The 18,674-nt window shown below is 40.4% G+C and overlaps 1 protein-coding gene across 2 annotated transcripts in view; it reads left to right on the forward strand.

Moving 5' to 3' along the window:
- Window positions 1-1,301: 1,301 nt before the first annotated feature.
- The window catches only part of MME (membrane metalloendopeptidase), a 45,332-nt gene continuing 27,959 nt past the window's right edge, over window positions 1,302-18,674 (forward strand). Inside the window, exons 1-9 of one of the 2 annotated variants that reach the window (XM_061371558.1) lie at window positions 1,302-1,842; window positions 5,019-5,188; window positions 6,613-6,648; window positions 11,891-12,052; window positions 13,399-13,479; window positions 14,100-14,195; window positions 14,302-14,420; window positions 15,340-15,405; window positions 18,256-18,390. In XM_061371558.1, coding sequence (XP_061227542.1) covers window positions 5,029-5,188; window positions 6,613-6,648; window positions 11,891-12,052; window positions 13,399-13,479; window positions 14,100-14,195; window positions 14,302-14,420; window positions 15,340-15,405; window positions 18,256-18,390 — 855 coding nt within the window. In that variant the 5' untranslated portion in view covers window positions 1,302-1,842; window positions 5,019-5,028. Of the gene's footprint in view, window positions 1,843-4,524; window positions 4,712-5,018; window positions 5,189-6,612; window positions 6,649-11,890; window positions 12,053-13,398; window positions 13,480-14,099; window positions 14,196-14,301; window positions 14,421-15,339; window positions 15,406-18,255; window positions 18,391-18,674 lie in introns of those variants that run through there. The other variant, XM_061371559.1, reaches the window with a different exon arrangement.

Raw genomic sequence — 18,674 nt, forward strand, 5'->3', positions numbered from 1 at the left:
TCCGTTTTACAGAATTCCAGAGTTTCTTCCCTTTTCTCTCTTTGTAGTGAATTAGGCAGTTATACATTTTTGGTCCACCTGAAATTTTTGAAAAGGATTTGTCCTTTTTTCCCATTTTAGTTAGTCTCTTCGAACACATCGCCCTCTACTTCTCAGGCTTTGTTGCAGTTAAGGATGAACAATAGGCATCTATGTTACAAAATCCCATGTATTTTTAACAACAACTCTATTCTGATGTTGTTTGTGTCAGGGTGTCTTTGAGGGACCAGGTAATGTCAGGACTGACCTGCAGGAGCAGATGGCTTTTTCCAGTAACCAGAATGGAACTCTGCAAGAATTGATGCAGGGAAGGCTGAAAGTGAGATACTTACATTAATTTGAACACTGATTCTGTAAAGGATACAATCAGCACTTCCTTCACTCCTGCATGTAAGAAAATGGAGTATTTTTTGTTCTTTAGACTTTCTGAAATGTTTTTCTTGCCTAATTTTGGTACTTCTATTGCCTTTTTGGTGAATAAAATATTCTTTCTTCTTATTCCTTCTTCAGATGTACATTTTGCAGAACTGCTTCATTTTTACAGGTAACAATGCCCTATCAGCCTCTCCTTTTCATTGCATCTGCTCTGTGGATCGCTTGCTGTGGAGTTCTATAAAGAAGTCAGTATTCAGTTTCCACCTTTCTTGGAGGAAAGTTGCCCGTCACAAGAAGCAGACATTTTAGTGTGTGTAGCTGGTAATAAAACATCTCAGGAATTTCAGCTGCCATTTCTGCCTCAGAGGCAATAAAGATACCTTTAGGAAGGCAGCAGAAGTGAGTGTGATATCTGGTTTGAGCGAGAGGAATGCCAGCAACCCGTATGGCTGCATCTGATGTTTGCCAGTTTATTAATAAAAATGAAACTTGGTAAGAATGCAACTTAGTAAGAACGAAACAAAGATCTTTTGATATTTGGTTGGCTGGAAAATCTTATGACAGAGCTCAGAGCTGCCTCTCCGTGCAAGAACTCACAGCTGTCTCCCTCTTGAGAAGAAACCGCCGAGTGAATGAGGATGTAAGATCTTGCAGAGCGTATGTGACTGCATTAATTCGAGAAAGGCGATGAGTCTTCATGGAAGCAGGCACCAAGCCTTGCAGCCATGCAGCCGCTAACCTTCCCCGTGCATCGACCCTTTCCTCTTCTGAGCTGACTGGAGAGAGATGAGAAGCCGGGGGGGAAAGCAGGTGCAGGCTGCTCTGGCCCTCCGGCTCCGCTGTCTCTCTGTAGCCGGCCTTGGCGTCTTGCGCCCTCCGCCGCAGCGGGCAGGGCTGCCCCCGTCAATGGGGCAGCCCCATGGGGCATAGCGCTCCTCTGCACCGCCTGTCTCCAGGCGTAGCCCCTGCTCCCTCCTCTCGCCGAGGTGAAGAGCGCGGTTTATCGCTGTCGGGCCGGGGGGGGTTGTTTGTTTGTTTCCTGCCCCATCGCATTTTTATGATCACGAAGAGGAAGAAGCATTCAGGTCATCCGGAGAACTGCTCGTCCGGCAGCCCGCACACAAGGGCTCCTTTGACCGCCAGCAGCTCTGCTCGGCGGAGGCAGCAGCAGGCAGCCGGAGCGAGGAGCGCTCCAGTCTTTGATGTCCCGGCGATGCCGGCGTCCCGCATCACCGCCCGCGGGCGGGCCGGGCGCTGAGCTCCGCCGGCGGCCGCCCGGCGCCCCGCCAGCCTAGCCTGCGCGCCGCCTTCCCCCGGGACCCGCGGGCGCTCTCCCGCCGGTTCGGGGCGCCCCGCGCCGCCTCCGCCCGGCGCCGGGCGGGGATGTGCTTGGCGGTCCCGGGGCCGGACCCCTCCGAGCGCCGGTCGGTAAGTAGGGGGACAGCGGCTGGGGGGAGCGGGGCGGGCGCCGCGGCGGGACGGATGGATAGACAGATGGATGGACGGACAGGCGCAAGGGTCACTGCCCCAGCCGTCCTGCGGGGTATTCTGGCCGCCCCTGAGTCTCCCCAGCGTGCGTGCTCAAGGGTACCGGGAAGCCGGCTGTCGGGGTGGCGTGCCGTCGGGCCGGGCTCGGCCGTGGTCGCGTCTCCTTCAGCGACTCAGCGAGCCCGGCGTTCGCCTCGTGCCCTGCGCCAGGCCGGTGGGACCAATACCCCCGGCGCCCTCCCGGCGCGGCCCGGCGACTGCAGCCCGCGGCCCCTCCCCGCCCAGGGCGGCCCCGGCCCACCGAGCCCACGACGCCACCCAGCGGGGCAGAGCCCACCGACGCTTCGCGCCCTGCCCGCCGCGCTGCGGGACATTGATCGGAGGAGCCAGCCCGCAGCTGGGCAGCCTGGCCTGGCGCCCCAGGGCGCTTCTCAGCCGTCCCTGCGGCTGTGCCCCGCGAGTCCCGCGCCTAGGGGCAGCTCATTCTCCTAGTACACGCTACACAAGTTCTTAACCCCCAGAGTATTCTCGGGACGTGCTAGGTTTTCTGTAGAGACTACACTGAGAACCAAGGAAGCTGCAACTCAATTTTTAACATATAAATCCCAAAAGAAAAGCTAATGAGTTAACTCCATGTAATACCGAGACCAGAACAGTCAAAGGAATTTCAGCTGTCTGTTGTACCTAAGCTTGGTAGGGAGAGTAGAGAGGATCACCAAAGTACTAAAAGAAATGTAAGGAATATATACCTAGGAGTATATCCCTTAGCATTATTATATGTATTTTTATACATATTATTCTTACAAATATTATTCTTACACTTCTGCTATGCTTGCAGTTAGCACATGAAGAAGCTTATACCTGGTGTTCATTAATGCCGATGTGGTAAGTTCTTTAAATAACTAGAAGTAAAAATTAGTCAGTAGGATGTCTTTAAACATGAGGAACACTCCTGGGGGAACAGAAAGATTAGCTCACTTGGAAAAACTTAGCTGATTGTAAGGAACGTATTTGCACATGAAAGGTACGGTGTTTCTGGCTGCTCTGAACTGTAGTTTTAGTGCTCTGAAGACACCGACAGAATCAGAAGATCAGTATCATTTCTTAAATTAGTGTCCAAGTATTCAGGGGTTTCTGGGCCCTGGTCCATGTAACTAACATCTTCTGTTTAATAAGACTGGGAGTAAGAAGGGTGTAAATGATTGATTTGCTTTATTATTATCTGTGAATTCATAGCTCAGTTAATAGAAGGCAGATTTCTTCGAAGGCTTTCTTTTACATGGTTGTGTGAGATTTCAGTCCAGTGTCTTAAAAACCACTTGCTCATCTGACCAAAACCCTATTATTCTGAGACAAAAAGCAGCTCAGGAGGCACATGAAAGCAGCTGCAATGGTCGCTGTGGGGTTAGAAAGGCAGAGGCTGGGCAGACCTTGTGGGATTACAGCCTCCTGCTCCATACAAGACCTGTGATTTTGGCACTGACAGTCACTTCCTGCATTGTGAAGTCCAGGGAATGGTAACAAAAGGGACGTGAGACACACTGCAATAAAATGTTCTCTTACTCATTTAGAGAAACAGCATTAGTGTGATGGTAGTGTCCAAGCACCCACTGAGACAGGTGTTGTGTAAATACATGGAACATAGAATCTCTGTTTACTTAGGTCCATAATACCAAGTTACTTGACATCTTTATTTTATTAAAAACCATACATGCTGTAGCAGCATGTCTTTGCAGTGGAGGAGCTGGCATTCTAGGTGAGGTGGACATCAAAGAGGAGATTACCAGAAAGTAGGGAACAAAAATTGGGCAGAAACAAGGTCCAGAGGAAAATCAGAGACTGAAATCCGAAAGACTGCAGCAGCATGAGGAGACAAAGATGAATACAAGCCAACAGTACAGTTAAAACCAGTTTAAAATAATCAAGTTCAAGTCTTAGACTTGAATGGATGCAAAGCTGAGCAGGGTTCCCTTACTGCTGTTACGGTGATTTACTGAGTGGGGAAGGAAGGGTGTCAGGAGTGCAAGAAGACATGAATACCCTGTCCTGCAGTGCTGGATGACCTTCTTATGGGGTGTCTGGTGAATGCAGGTGTTGCCATTATTTATCCCAGTGGAATTCTATTCTTCCCCATCGAATGGAAAGGGTATGTACTCTTATCTGTGGATGTAAAGATCCCTAGGAAATGCCATGCATAGAAGCTGTTGAGTTTTCATTGTGGAATACTGACAAATTCATTGCTGTATGTATTAGGGATTTGAATCTCTGTCAGCAGAGGAAGGTCTGACCCTAAATGAGTGGGAGCAGCTGAAGAGAGAGCACAGAACTGTAGGACAGCAGTACTGCAAACGGTGGCTAAGTTACCTCTAAAAAGTGTCAGAAATAGAATCCCAAAATCTATGGCATACACATTCCAGGAGTGAGCATGAGTCCGTTCACACTCCTGCCAGTTCTGCATGCATGTGTTGTAGCTACTCCTAATTTACAGTGTTCTAAGCTCAAAAGAGAGGCTTGGTCATGCTTCTTTTAAAATTACTGTGAAGACTGTCTTCTGTGTGAATTGGACAAGCTCCCTGCAGAGCCTCTCTTTTTTTCTTTTTCTTCACTGCTTTAGAGACAGCTGCAGAGCTGTAGTCAAGAATTGCTTACATAATGTTTTAAGGAATGACAGCTAAGCACAATGGCATATTTTGACCTTTGGCATTAGATAAGTAATTGGCAGATTAAGTTAATTTTTATTCAAGCAGGGAGACTGGCTTTCTGCTTGCTTGTGAACTCCTGTACCATCATACACGACTGAACCACACAGGTAAGTTTTAAAAACAGATTTTGGGTTGTTTGCCTTCCTTTTCTATTTGGTGGCCTCTTCATGCAAAGGAAGACAGCTCTTCTGTTTTCTTTAAGTGACAAGCAGCACATGGCACATACTTCTTGTGTGCATGTGTGCATGCACGTGACAGGAGGACAGAATTTTTAATTTCATGACTGACATTCTAGTAGTGTTACACATAATTTGAAAACTCACCTAAAAAACATCTTTGTGCAGTTGAGGAGCCAGTTTCAAGACCTACAACTCTGTGTAAGTTCTCCAGTGACATTTCCCTTTTCCTTTTCAGACGCTGGGTTATGGGCAAGTCAGAAAGCCAGATGGATATAACTGAAATGAATACTCCAAAACCAAAGAAGAAACTGCGATGGAGTGGCCTGGAAATAGGGCTAGCTGTTGTAGTGATTCTGCTAGCTATTGTAGCGATCACAATGATAGTTCTGTATGCAACATACGATGGTGAGTACACATAAACTCTCTTTGAATGTATAAACACATAAGAATATAAAAGTATCTCAAGAAATTACAAAAAAACCCACAAAACAACAAACCCAGAATCCAGTTGTTAGTATATAGTAAGAAAACCCCTTAAGTTGCACTGTTTTAAAATTGCATTAGAAAAGACTGTGTTGTGTGGTATATATATAGATGCAGTACATAAAGCATTCAGAAAATAAAATAACAAGGTCAGCTCAGTATTTTTTGCTTAATAACAGAAAACTGTGTCTTATCCGGTGTATAAAATTAGATGATTAATAGGTGTTACATCATAACCATATTTCATATGTATGTCACTAGACAGCGTGACCCAAGTATCTGAAATGTAAAGCTGCATCCACACTTAACTATAGCTCGATACTGACACAAAACTGCTTCTTTCCAAAAGGAACCCTTTAAATTCATGGGGTTCACATAAAGTTGTGGTAAACACAAAAAATCTGCTTGTTCTGACTCAGCAATTCTGTTTGTAATTAATAATTCAGCAAGCAAAAAGCTCTACAAAATACAACACTGCTGAAGAAAACCAAACTGCAGTGTGTCCTCCATATTCCTGTATATGTATGAAAATTCTGTTTTTTCCTTCAACAGGCTACTGTAGGAAGGACACTCAGTGAATATAGCCATAGTAAGAAGTTTTGTGATTCAACAGCCATACCAAAATATTAAAAAGTAATTGCATTCAGGGGTAAATATCTTTCCCTGACAATTTTGAGGAAACATAATACAGAGAAGCTAAACTTTCCATTTGGGGTCAAACAAGAATGTTTCCTTAGATTGGAATGAAATGCTTTGTTTCAGTTTAAAGTACTTAATAATTTTGCTTAAACTTTTTTTTGCTTAAGCAGTTTAGTTCAATTATGGAATGGAAAATACCATTCTGAAATGAAAAATAAGAAAGTTTTACTTCTGAAGTCTCAAAAGGAAACATTTTCATTTCCTGAACCTTGTATTTTGTTTAAAAGACTTCAGAGTGAATGTCTCAGAATTTTCATATATTTCGTCTGGAATCTTCTTGTCATTATAAGGTATTGCTAAATTCAGACCGGCTTTGCCGCTGTCTTTCAATCCCTAAATTTCTTCTTTGTTATAAAAATAGCATTTTGCCCACCTCTACTTGATGGATAGGACATTTTCCTATGACTACAAAAATTCCGCATTATGAGTGACTAGCACTGAATGACCCTAAAGGGATGAAGATGAAGGTATTTTTAGAGCCTGATCCTATAAATATTCACTTGCTGAGTGTAAGGTGTCCATTCATCTTTATCTTACTGTACCCTGCAATTAAATGCAATCCCAAAATGACTGTCAATGAATACAGTATTTACAGACTATGTTGACATTAAATAAAAAGTTAAGAATATGATTGTATTCTCTTTTAGATGGGGTTTGCAAGACATCAGACTGTATAAAGTCAGGTAAGAATGCAATTTATATTTGCAGACTCGCCAGAAACTGCATAAAAAGGTCATTTTACTGGTTCACTTCCTTCTGTGGGACTACTCATTTTAGGCCTCGTTTTAGAGTAGTCAAAGTAGGTAGGGTGGTTGCTGCACACCCCAGTCCTGCTGCAGTCACCCACTGGTGAGGCCACAGGGCAGTCCATTATCTCAGTAGCTGCATGTTGTTGTAGTACAATCTGAGTATTATACAGGATTTATTTATCTCTATTACTGTCTTTTAGGTACCCTTTCAAGGTGCTTTCCTGACAGCATGAAAGTTCATGCTGTGGTTTGAAAAAATATCAAATTAGTCATCTACTTGATTTCTTTTCATCTCTGAAGATGCTAATTTTCAGCTAACTAGAGATATCAAGTTCAGCTTGACTTTGTAGCGATGAAAAGCAGTAGAAAGAAGGTCAAGCAGTAGAAGGTTTGGAGAAAGGAGGCATAACATAAACTCAAGATCTAGCAAGAAGTGACACAATGAATTAAGCAGAATAGTTTTTTATGCTTCCATTAAAAGACTTAACAGCATGCAGATATTTAAGGTAATAAATAAACATTCTTACTGAATCTTAGAGTCTCAATACAGAAGTAAAATTGTGAAAGAATTACAGTAAGAACATTGATGGGGAAAATGGCAGACTTACAATATTATGTAACAGTGTGAAGAAGGGGCATTTTAAAAAACTAGAGAGTGCCTCAATTCAACAGAGGTAATAATGAAATACAGAATGAGAAAAAAAAATCCCTGAAACAGAAATGTACATTGTGGTTCTAATGTCATAATCTCTTTTCCTTTTTCATTAAGTACAGATTTATTTTATTCAGACGTTTATCTCACTCACTATCATCTGTTCTTTATTCTACACATTGCCTAGTTCAAACGCTGAAAGAATTAAGTCCTAAAAATGGTGAGAATTCAGTCTCAAAACATGTAAAATGCCAGGGTAATGCTATCACTATATCCTATAGAAGTGTCTTCAACTGGCAGGAAAACAAGTTCATTGATATCATAGAGCTTTTCTGTAATCCACATTCTGCAGTCCCTACATAGGACACAACAACTGATCCACTGCAAACAGGGGACTACTCTTGTGAGTAAACACTATGATGTGTGCAAGAACTGCACGCTTCAGTCTGGAACACATAAAATTTACAACTGTGCGAAAGAAAGCTTTTATATTTTACCAGGTGTTAATATTTGGTATTTCCACACTATCCTGTAAGAGTCCTGGAAGGCAGTCAGTGAATCTGATAAAATTATAATATTTATAATTAAGTTTTAGCTGTAGGGTTATAGTTCAAATAAGATCTAAACAGATGCAAAAGCAATGACGTTGAAGTGGAACACTTACTTCTGACTACATTATGAAGTGTAGCATCAGTATGCATTTCTGCCTAGCAAGGGTCAATTTCCAGACACCGCTAAAAATCTGTGTGGTCTATGGGACTATTGTAGCAATGAAACCTCACCATGCAGGAAGCAGTTAAGATCAGGGAGCCCCCATGCAAAGTTTGGATGGGCTAGCCATTACAGAACTGTCAGTTTCAAATGCTGCATCTGTTTGTAAATGATTTAAAATGGATAGCTGTAAGCAAAGTTGGGAGTGACCAGTTTGAATTTAAAATTGTTATGGATTAACTTAGCCAGGATTTCCATGTCCCACCATGGTGTAATGGATTTAAGGCAGAAATCTCTATAGAAGTGTTTGGCTTTTTCCACACTTACATATCCATTAAATGAAATATAGTCAGCTTATGAAAAGGGGTTAGTAGGGACGTAATCACCTAGAAGATTTGCTTGATTAGGTGGTTTCTAGACTCAGCAAGTTCTCAGCTTCAGAAGCAGACCCCTGCGAATCAGAAGCCCATAATGTTTAGCTGGCTTCTGCTCAGGCCTTCAGTGCTCCAAGAGCATCAAGAATAGTTTAAAGAGTTGGTCAGAATTGTATAATTTAGCAACAAAATAAATTAATATTTTAAAATTCAATGTACAGTCCTTAAACCAGACAAACTGTATTAATGTTGTGTGATAATAATCTTACTGTGATTAGTCTACAGGTTTAACATTACTTCAAATCAGGATTTTGTAACAGTTCGAACTTTAATTTGGCAGTTTCTTGCGCACCATGCAGGATAACCATACAGGAAAAGTTAAACACATAGACGCAGACAGAAAGCCAGAAGTATTAACTCTGGAAAATTTATTGTGGTCTTTCAAGAAATATAATTAGGAATAGACATTGAGAGAAATGGTAGTGCCTTACACCAGAGCTGACCAGTACTATGCCAGTTTTTTGTCATGAATTTCAAAATTTTACCATAGGTACAAGCCACTAAAAAAGAATAAAGTGAAGACACTGACAGAATTTATAGAATATTTAATAGAACATCTTCAAATAAGTGACCAGAAGAAAAAATGTAATGAAAATTCAAACATCAGTAAAACATCAGTAACTGTGTGATAATGTTATCAGGGTTTGTGGAATCTATTGCAGTGCAGCATGTGAAGGTACCACATAATTTATACATGTGAATGTTTCCTGAATAAGCTGAAATACTCTCAGCTAATTTTCCTGAGCTCAGACAGCACAGATTGATGAGAATAGGAAATTTTGATCTCTCTCACATCAGTTTCACCTAGGTAAGCATATTGTGTGTCTCTCATATCTTCTCCTGGTCACTGGTTGTTATGTCAGCTTATATTACTTTATTAGTAAGCTACTACAGCAACTACTGGCAATCAGGAGTAGTACAATAAAATTAATCATTAAAAGTAATTAAGATAAGGCTCTACATTCTTCAGTGACAGGAAATGGAATAAACAAGTGAGAAGAGAAATAAACTCAGACACTGGTTCATCAAAGCAATACTGAGGACTAATGGAAAGTGCACCATGTATTTCCTGTATTTATATGTGTATTAATAAACCTGTATTAGAATGAAAATAACAAAATATTCATCAGTCTCACACTTACTATTTCCAGAGCAAAAATGTCTCAGTGCATACAGCCATGAACTTACCGTAAATCTTCTTTTGGCATAAGTATCAATTTATAAATTAACTTACAGCATGTTTAGGATTCTGCCCAGCATAATTAGTCCCACGAACTTTGCAGAAACACTTCATGTGTCATTGTTTCTGGGCTTAGTGGGTAACAAAACAGTATTTCAGTGATTTCAGTATATCCATGGTATCAGCCAAATAATGAATGGTTATCTTGGGATTCAGACAAGCAAATTACACTCTTGAGAAGAATATCCTTCAGGAGAACACTTTATACATATATTTTGCATGAAGCCCTAAGTGAAAGACTACAGTTCCCATGTGTCTGTTCTTTCTGTTATGTTTGCAGTATTTAAACATCAAGTTTTGATAAAAGTTGGTTAGATGATATTGGCTAGCTTGGACCTTAAAGCAGAAAAGTAGTGATAGACAATTATCTTTATGCAACAGTAGTAGGCAAGGAAGATTAAAACAGATGCTGACTACAGATAGAGCAACCTAATTCCACACTTAAAGCAAGGGTTAATATTACATAGGCTGTTAATAATTTCACAGATTTATACAAGGTGTGGAGTTCTCCTGGGTTTTGTTTTGTTTTTTGGTTGGGCTTGTTTGTTTTTTTGCAAAAGTGACAAGACAGTGGGTAAGAGCCAATTTTCTTGGTGTCAGAAGATTTCTCCATCCTACCATCACTTTTGGCAGAGCTGACATGCTGCTCTCAATGAGCCAGCTGTGATGCCCAGTTCTGTCTTTTGTTGCCAGACTAACACATGCCAGGATAATCCAAGGGATAGTGTCACCCTTCAGATGCTGCTCCAGCCTAGCAGAGAGATTTGTAAAGATACCCACCCTTAAAACATAAGATGTTAGTAATAATCAGCAAATAGATGGAACTAAGACAGGAATAAAGTGCACCACTCCAAACATTCCCCTTCTAGGACAAACTAGGAGAACAGACAAATAGCAACTTTGCAGCTTTGGTTGCTTCAAATATAAGTCAGCCTTCCATTGACTTCAGAAGGAAAAGAATAAGGTGCTGGGCACTGTACCTATTTATGCAGTGTTTTTTATACTACTTAAGCAGTCTAAAATTGAAAAGGCACGTGTTCATAGATTTTTCCATCTTCCAAGCACTGGAACACTGCAAAACCATCAGATGCTGGCCTAAAATATAACACTGTTAAGCCAGTGGAAGATCACAAGAAAAACGGGGGGGGGGGGAGGGGCAAGTCAAGTCAGCACAAATACTATAGACTGTCTATCCACCTCTCATTTCCACCAGCATGAGAGACATGGAAAATATTGAAAGTACTGGAGAAATAACTATAAATACTTGACTCACCCATGTGGGAGTAATGAATGCTTCAAATCACAAGTCTCACCATTTACTAAAAATAATGTCTGAAAACTAGGAAGGATATTCAGTATCCTGGGAAATTCAGAGGTATCATTAGCTCTTGCTTGACTCCTAGCACCTCTGTGAGAGACTCTGTGCTAGCGTACTAGTAGTGAAGGCAGTCTAGGTGGAAGAGGAATACTGGAAAGAAAAAGCACAGAAGGTTTCTGAACAGCAGCTGGGAAACTGTCATCAAGGAATCGTATTTCACTAGAAAATCCCATATTGCGATCAGTCTTTGAAAAGCCACTTCAGGAGGGTCAGCAGGGATAGCAAGAGGCAGTATCAATTTGGAGCAGGTCTAAAGTATCACTGTAGATTCAGAAAAGCATTAATAGGAAAACTTTCCTGGCAAGAACTTAAATGGTAAAACAAAGTCATTATTTTATTGAAGTAGACTGGATTAGCTGAGCCTACATCATTCTTAATTAAATCCCATTACAGTGGATACTTAACCGCTGATATGTCTTATGCTTTTCACCACATATCAATACAAAGAAGTGTAAGTTAGTAAATGAAACATCTTACATTTTATATAAAACTGAGCAACCACTCACAGGGAGTAGGAACATTAGGCAGTTTACCCATCAGTAAAGACAGGCAACAGAGAAGTATACAAGTTGTGGGTAGTGAACGAGTAATGATTCACTGTTTACTGACTAGTACTTGGTTTGGTCTAGAACACTCAAATAGGCTTAAGCCTATTCTAAACTAAAGGAAATACATTTACTACTTCCCTCTTCAGAGAAAACAAGTGTATTCATTTATTTTCTCTAAAAATCCTTTATGCCTTGATTTGTCTCATATTGCAGCAGCCCGAATCCTTGAGAACATGGACACGACTGCAGAGCCTTGTAACGATTTTTACCAATATGCCTGTGGAGGATGGCTTAAGAGGAACGTCATCCCAGAAACCAGCTCCCGTTATAGTAACTTTGACATTTTAAGAGACGAACTAGAAGTTGTTCTAAAAGGTCAGTGGAGTGTATGTTTGTGGCCTATATAAAGTTTCTTCTTTGGCTTACACATTATCCTAATAACATGTGGTTGTCTAGCAAAGCTTAAAATACTACCAAGTATTTCATCTTCTTTGTGTTTGGTTCAGGACAAATCTACCACAAACTGTTTGCTTGGGGAATGCTGTGGAACTTAACGCTGTTGTGTCTGACACCAGAGCACGGCTGACCAGATCTGACCTTTGTGGTATCTGCTCTGTGTGCTCATCTGAATATTGTAACAACTGAAATCCCTATCATTACCCTCATGCATTAACAATAGCAGCCAAGCTGGCTGAAGAAGAAAGAGGTCTGCCTGTGTCCAAGTTAGATGAAATGCTGGAGCTGCTCTCTTAGCAGCCCTGTGTCCTGCATATCTATATTCCATCAGCTAAATCCTAAAGAGCAGGCAAGTAGTTTTCTACCTTGTCACATCATAAACTTACAAATATTCATTTTTCCACAAAATTCTGCCAAATGTTTCCACAAAATAGTGTCAAATTGTCTGTATTGCCCCTTTTCAGACTAAAATAACAGTCAAAGAAGTCAGTTTATATTCATGAAACATTCTCCAAACCACTCTCTCCAGACTGGATATCCTTTTCTACTTGGCCTAATCTTTTGGTTTTGCCAGGTTTGGAGTTTATGGATGCCACAGTGTTCCTCAGGCTTCAGCTTCCGTGGAGCAAAGCAGTTGTAAAGTCATAACTAGAGTAATTGTAAAGTAGTGGCAAATGTGGGCTGCCCCACCAAGAAGGGCGAGCCGGGACCTGACCATGACCCAAGGCAGACAGGGATAGAGGCTTCACAGACAAGGGGCTTAGGTGAGCACCCAGATGAGTCTTCCTATGGCTCTTCCCTACAGTTTTGCTGTTTTAACAGGAGTATGATCCACAGTCACACAACTGCACCATACCAAAGCAGACCTTGAACACTAAACTACTGGCTGCAGTGAAGAGAGCAGATTAGAATTACAGGAAAAGATGGCTACAGCCTGGTCAGTGCAGTTAGAACCAGCTGGTACACTTAGGGCCCTGACAGCAATTCTCTTCACACAATAACTTTGTCACCTAAAAACTGTCCCTGAAAAGTCAGAGCATTTTTATTTCGACAGGGGTGATCCACAGGGTACCTACCCGACACCTTTATGCACAACATTTTAACACAGACTGATATAATCTCCAGAGTTATTTTCCTTCAGCTTCCCTGGAATTTGGGATTAACATGGAGTACTTATCACTCATCCTCTGGTCCTCAAAATGGTATGCACTGTGGTTCCTTCAAAATCTTTCCAATAAAGATCTGACTTGCTGTCTGTGTTTCAGACGTCCTTGACACACCAAGCACCAATGATATAACAGCAGTGCAGAAGGCAAAAACTCTGTACAGATCGTGCATAAATGAAAGTAAGTGTCTCCTGAATTTACTGCATACAGAATATATAAATACCATCCAAACAATTCCATCTTCACAGTCAACTATGCCTATAGTCTCATAGTTTCTGTGCATAATTTTTAAGAAATTCTTCCTGAAAACTAGAATGTGTCCATTCTATAGGGTCAAGTAAGAACGTGAATAGTAAAATTATTATCGTGTCTCCTTGTTTACTATCTTTTATATTTTAGGTGAGATTATGTTACTCTTCAGTTACCAGTTTGCTGCAGATATATAAACTAATCCTTTCAGAAAATGTGAGTTAGCTTCTTTTGTACAAATTATCAGGGAAGAGGTGCAAAATAACTGTCACACCAGGCCTCTAGAAAGACAGGGAGCTCATTTAGTTCAAGAATTTGAGCCAAATGCTGCCACTGGAACAAGGAGCAGAGAATAGTTAGGATTTGTATGTGCCGTTTGACTGAAATGTTTTTTAAAATAAATGTTAAAGCTCAGTTATACATCAGAGCATACTCCTATTGTGGTGATTGGGAAGACGTATTTCTCAGCTTCATTTTCTGAACTCAGTATAACAGTATAACATTTGTGTGTTTTAAAATGTCATGGTAACTCATTTTATTTTCTTCAAAAGCTACCATCGACAGCAGAGGTGGAACACCTTTAATAAGTTTATTGCCAGATATATCTGACTGGCCTGTAGCAACAACCAACTGGGAATCTTCCTATGGTAAGATGATGTGTGTTTTATTTACTTTTCAGTTAAAACCTCTAATTGATTGTACTTTTCATTGCTTATAAAAAATAGAGACTGAGTGTACCTTTCATTTGCTTAGGTACTGCTTGGACAGCTGAGACAGCTATTGCACAGCTGAACTCCAGATACGGAAAAAAGGTCCTTATTAATTTTTTCGTTGGCACAGATGATAAAAATTCCACAGCGCATATCATTCATGTAAGTCTCCCTGGGTGGCACTGCCTTCTTGATCATAAAAGCGCAGCAAAATAACTAGAAGCATAGACATAGATGTTAATCAGGAGAAGCATTAGTGATTTGAATTTTACCAGAGTAAGTTGTAGATAATTCTGAATCTGTGTAGTTTTCAATTATCAGTTTCACAGTGCACTGTCCATTCTCAGAGTAAATATCTATTCTGTACACTCATACACTTAGATGAGAATAACAGAGACATGCATAGACATACAGACACAATTTATGCACACTGGACAGAAGAGAGACATGATCTACTTGCATATACTGTGTACTTCAGGCAGAAAGCTCTGTCACTGAAAACCCAGGCTATGGTCCCAGTGGCAGAAAGCCCACACTGGGGGCTGTGTTTTCAAAAGGTATTAAGATACCAAAGTACTAACTGAACCTGCAGTCAGGTGGCACAGGTAAGAAAGTGGCTGTGGACATTTGCATAAGGATTATGCCTGTAAATGCATGATGATCCCTGGAAACAGAAAATCCAGAGGAAGACAGTGTTACATATAGTGAATCCTTGCCAGCTACTCCTAAGATGCAACAGTTACAAAAGCAGAGGTCTAATCTTATCAGTGGGGTATATAGACCTTTGACTACTTCGCATGTACAAATTTCAAAGATACGGTAACTGCCTTCCTTGCCTGTGGACTGTTTTGTCTTCTGTACGTACCCTGCTTCACACTGGTTATGTGTAGGATACATTGTTCAGCAACAGGAAAAAAAAAAGAGACTAAAAAGAAAGACAAAAAGTATAAGGAGAGTGAAAAGAATTAAAGGTGGGCAACAGGATGAGAGAAGCAACATCGACCTGTAATTGACAAAAGGACAGCACAATGCTACACAATTTTGTTCTTGGGCACTTTTTAATTTTCATTTCAATTTACAGATCGATCAGCCTGGGCTTGGCCTTCCTTCTCGGGACTACTATGAATGCACTGGTGCATACAGAGAGGTATGATGAAGCTGATAGATCGTTGACTACATTTCAGAAGTTTTAGGCTGTATTTTTAAGGCAGACATATTCCCAAGAGTGGGGATAAACAAAAAGCAGGAACAGTCCTTCACCAAAGAGACTCCAATGCTACCCCTGGGAGACATAACTGGGAGAACTGGGGAAACTGGAATTGGAAGGTAATAATGACAAACATTTAAACAAGGTTGATCTGCAGCTGAAAGCAGCACATGTGACAGAGTGGAGAAGGAAATTCTAACATAGGTAAGTATGCATAAAGGCAAGAGGGCCAAAAGGTAAATGAAAAGGATAGAGAGAAATTATATTAAGGTCAAGTAGAAATAAGCTAGCTAAGAATGGGAGTGTAACAAGTGTCCTGTAGTTGAGGTGTTACAATATTATGCTATAAATGTTAGTGACAATAATATGCTGTAAATATTAGTGACCTAGTTTAATTTTCCTAGCAGCATTAGAAGCCAAGGGGTTTTTGCTTAGGCTCCAGTTGCTGGTATGTAGTAGTTGGCTCTGCACTGGATGAGAAGACTGCACATTCCTCCAGAATCACTGCATGGCGGACATCCCAACCTGTCTCCCTTCCTGTGTCGCCCTCCCTTCTCTTCCATTCCTCTTGTAATCACTGAATATATATGTGGACAAGAAGTAGTAGCTTTTCCATGCAGTTCCTGTAAGATTATGCAAATCAGAACAGGAACAGCTCCTTGACCTCTTTAGAACCTTTTGGAAGAAAATAAACATGAAACAATTTAGCTTATGCCAGGCTTCACAGCTCAATCAAAAGGTACTCTGTGTTAAGATGTGAGTGCTTATGGATCACCCCTGTTCTGTCACTACAAAGAGCAACTGTGTATCCCCCATTTCCAATCCTGGATTAGCTGGAGAGCTGAAGTATATGTTTGCTGAAGTCACGTAGCTGAAGCTGCCACCACAGTAACATTTAATTAGCCAGTTTTCTTCTGTGTAATTAAATGAAGAAGTGATGAGAAAGCATGCAAAACATTTTGGTTTTGTAGGTATTTTGTTGACATGCTGTTTTGTTGACATGCTAATAGTTAATACTCTAATACTGATTACATTTAATTACAGATCATATGCTAGTAAAGAGGAGGAAGTGTTTCACAAAAAACAACCAAATTTATCTCTAAAGGGCAGATTCATAATATTTGTAAAAGCATGCATACTTCACACAAGAGACGTTCCTCCTCTCAATCCCTGCACTCTAACAGCGCCCCTTTCTTGGCTCTGTTTCCTGCTGTCTCATTCTACTCTTTGAGCTGTACGTAGAAAACAAGATACCTGCCTCCAGCACTTTAAACTCTGGCTTTGTCAGGACTTCCCACCACAAAGCTACGAGGCAATCTGTGAACAAGATATTTTAAAAAACTTTTCCTACGATTTCTTTTTCTCCTCCTCTCATACAGGAGTTACGCTGATGTGTAAGTTCCCACTAAAATACCTTAAGAGTATTTGCACAGTCCATCTGAAAAAAAAAAGCTGACTTGCTTTTTTTGTTACCTGACCATACAATGTTCTCCACTTCAGGCCAAAAATAAAGTCCATTGATTGGTACCTGAAGATCTCTCTTGACTTACTTGTTTGGAATAATGTCTGTATTGCATTTTTATAAGTTGTATTTGGATATTTTAAAATGGTATTAACAAGCTTAGAATGCACTCTTTTTTGTGACTTGTAGCTGTCTTTCCTCTTTCTGGTAAAATAATCCTGATTAGAAATAGCAAGAGTTCAATCCTTCAGGGTGATGTGAACCTCATGGCTTTTTGAAGTCTGCTGTCAGTACTTTTCATGAGCTGCTTAGAGTTTCCCAGCACACAACCTGTTGTAGCATGGCACTTCTGTCAGGTAGGGGAGGATGACAGGAGATGGATGGCAAAGAAGGTTCTCTCAGAATGGATGTACAAATGTAGCATGCATTATAGGGGTGCATCCTACTGCTTTAGCAGCTGAACATACCAAAATATTTCTGTTAATAAAGTTGATGATATGCACACCTTACTGATCCTAGGTTTTAGCACTTTTAGTAGATTATGCTATTTAGGATAAAATAGATTTATTGTTAGATAGCTAATCTAGTATGTATTTTTATTCGCATTTAAAAAGCATGTTTAAAACAGTATTTGACATAAAAATGAGTGTGCCTTATCAAAGATGTATTAGAATGATATTAAATTCCATTAAATGTAATGAGATCTGTAGATATTTGACAGCACAGCATTTAAGAGAATGTGCTTCCATATTTACATTCTTATCCTTGGTGAATTCTTTTATGTTAAATATAATGTACACTATATTGTCTCTAGTGTTATCTAGCTATACCAAATTTAGATACAGCAACAGGATTTCTAAGTGTTCCAAGAAGAAACAGAGGAGGTACACTGCTTCTGACAGTAATTTTCCCACAACGCTAATTCAACACAGTCCATCAGAATTTCTCTCGGTTTTATGTTTCTGGGAACATTGCTCTTTGGAAGTGGTATTTTTGGAACTTGCAATTAAAGAGAGCTGGAAAAAACACGGGTGATGGTTTAAATATGGGCGTACAAATGTCTCATTTTAAGTAATGAAAACACAGTGCAGTAGTTGAAAGTGTTTAGCTTTGAACAGTGCTACAAATTGTACAGCAATTTTCCATAAGGGAATTTTTTGAAGTTAATTTCTATTTGTGATCCAACAGTTTTTCAGAATGAATTACTATCAAACTGTTTGAGAAAGGGATGAAGAATTGTAGTTCATAAAAATGGAGATGAAATCTAATCAAGGTATGCTATACTTTGAAGTGGTTTGGCTTCAAAAGGCTTGTATTTTTTCCTGCAGGCATGTTCCGCCTATGTTGATTTCATGATTTCTGTAACTAAACTAGTCCTACAAGAAAGAAATATTTCTTTCGATGAGACTGAGATTTCTGAACAAATGAAAAGAGTTATGGACCTGGAGAAAGAGATTGCCAATGTAAGAAAAACATTTTTAAAGTTTCCTTTAAATAACTGACTTTTTCTTAATACCTAAGAAAGCTCAATGTAAACTGATCAGTTACTTGCTAATGTTATTTTATGGGACCAAAAACGTATGGGGCCTGGAGCACCTAAGAGGAACGCATAACAAGACAGACATGCCTTCTATGAGCAAGGGAAAATATTTGAGTTAGCTGTTTTCCAAATAGCCAAATGTTTTATCCTAATCTGTTCACAGAAGCCCTTCAAGAAAAGAAAGAGCAAGAGAGAGAAAGACTTGGC

This window comes from Neopsephotus bourkii, unplaced genomic scaffold (genome assembly GCF_033783945.1).
Source record: "Neopsephotus bourkii isolate Nb327-2 ecotype Australia unplaced genomic scaffold, CSIRO-AGI_Nbou_v1 NB_1574, whole genome shotgun sequence".
NCBI classification, from domain to species: Eukaryota; Metazoa; Chordata; class Aves; order Psittaciformes; family Psittacidae; genus Neopsephotus; species Neopsephotus bourkii.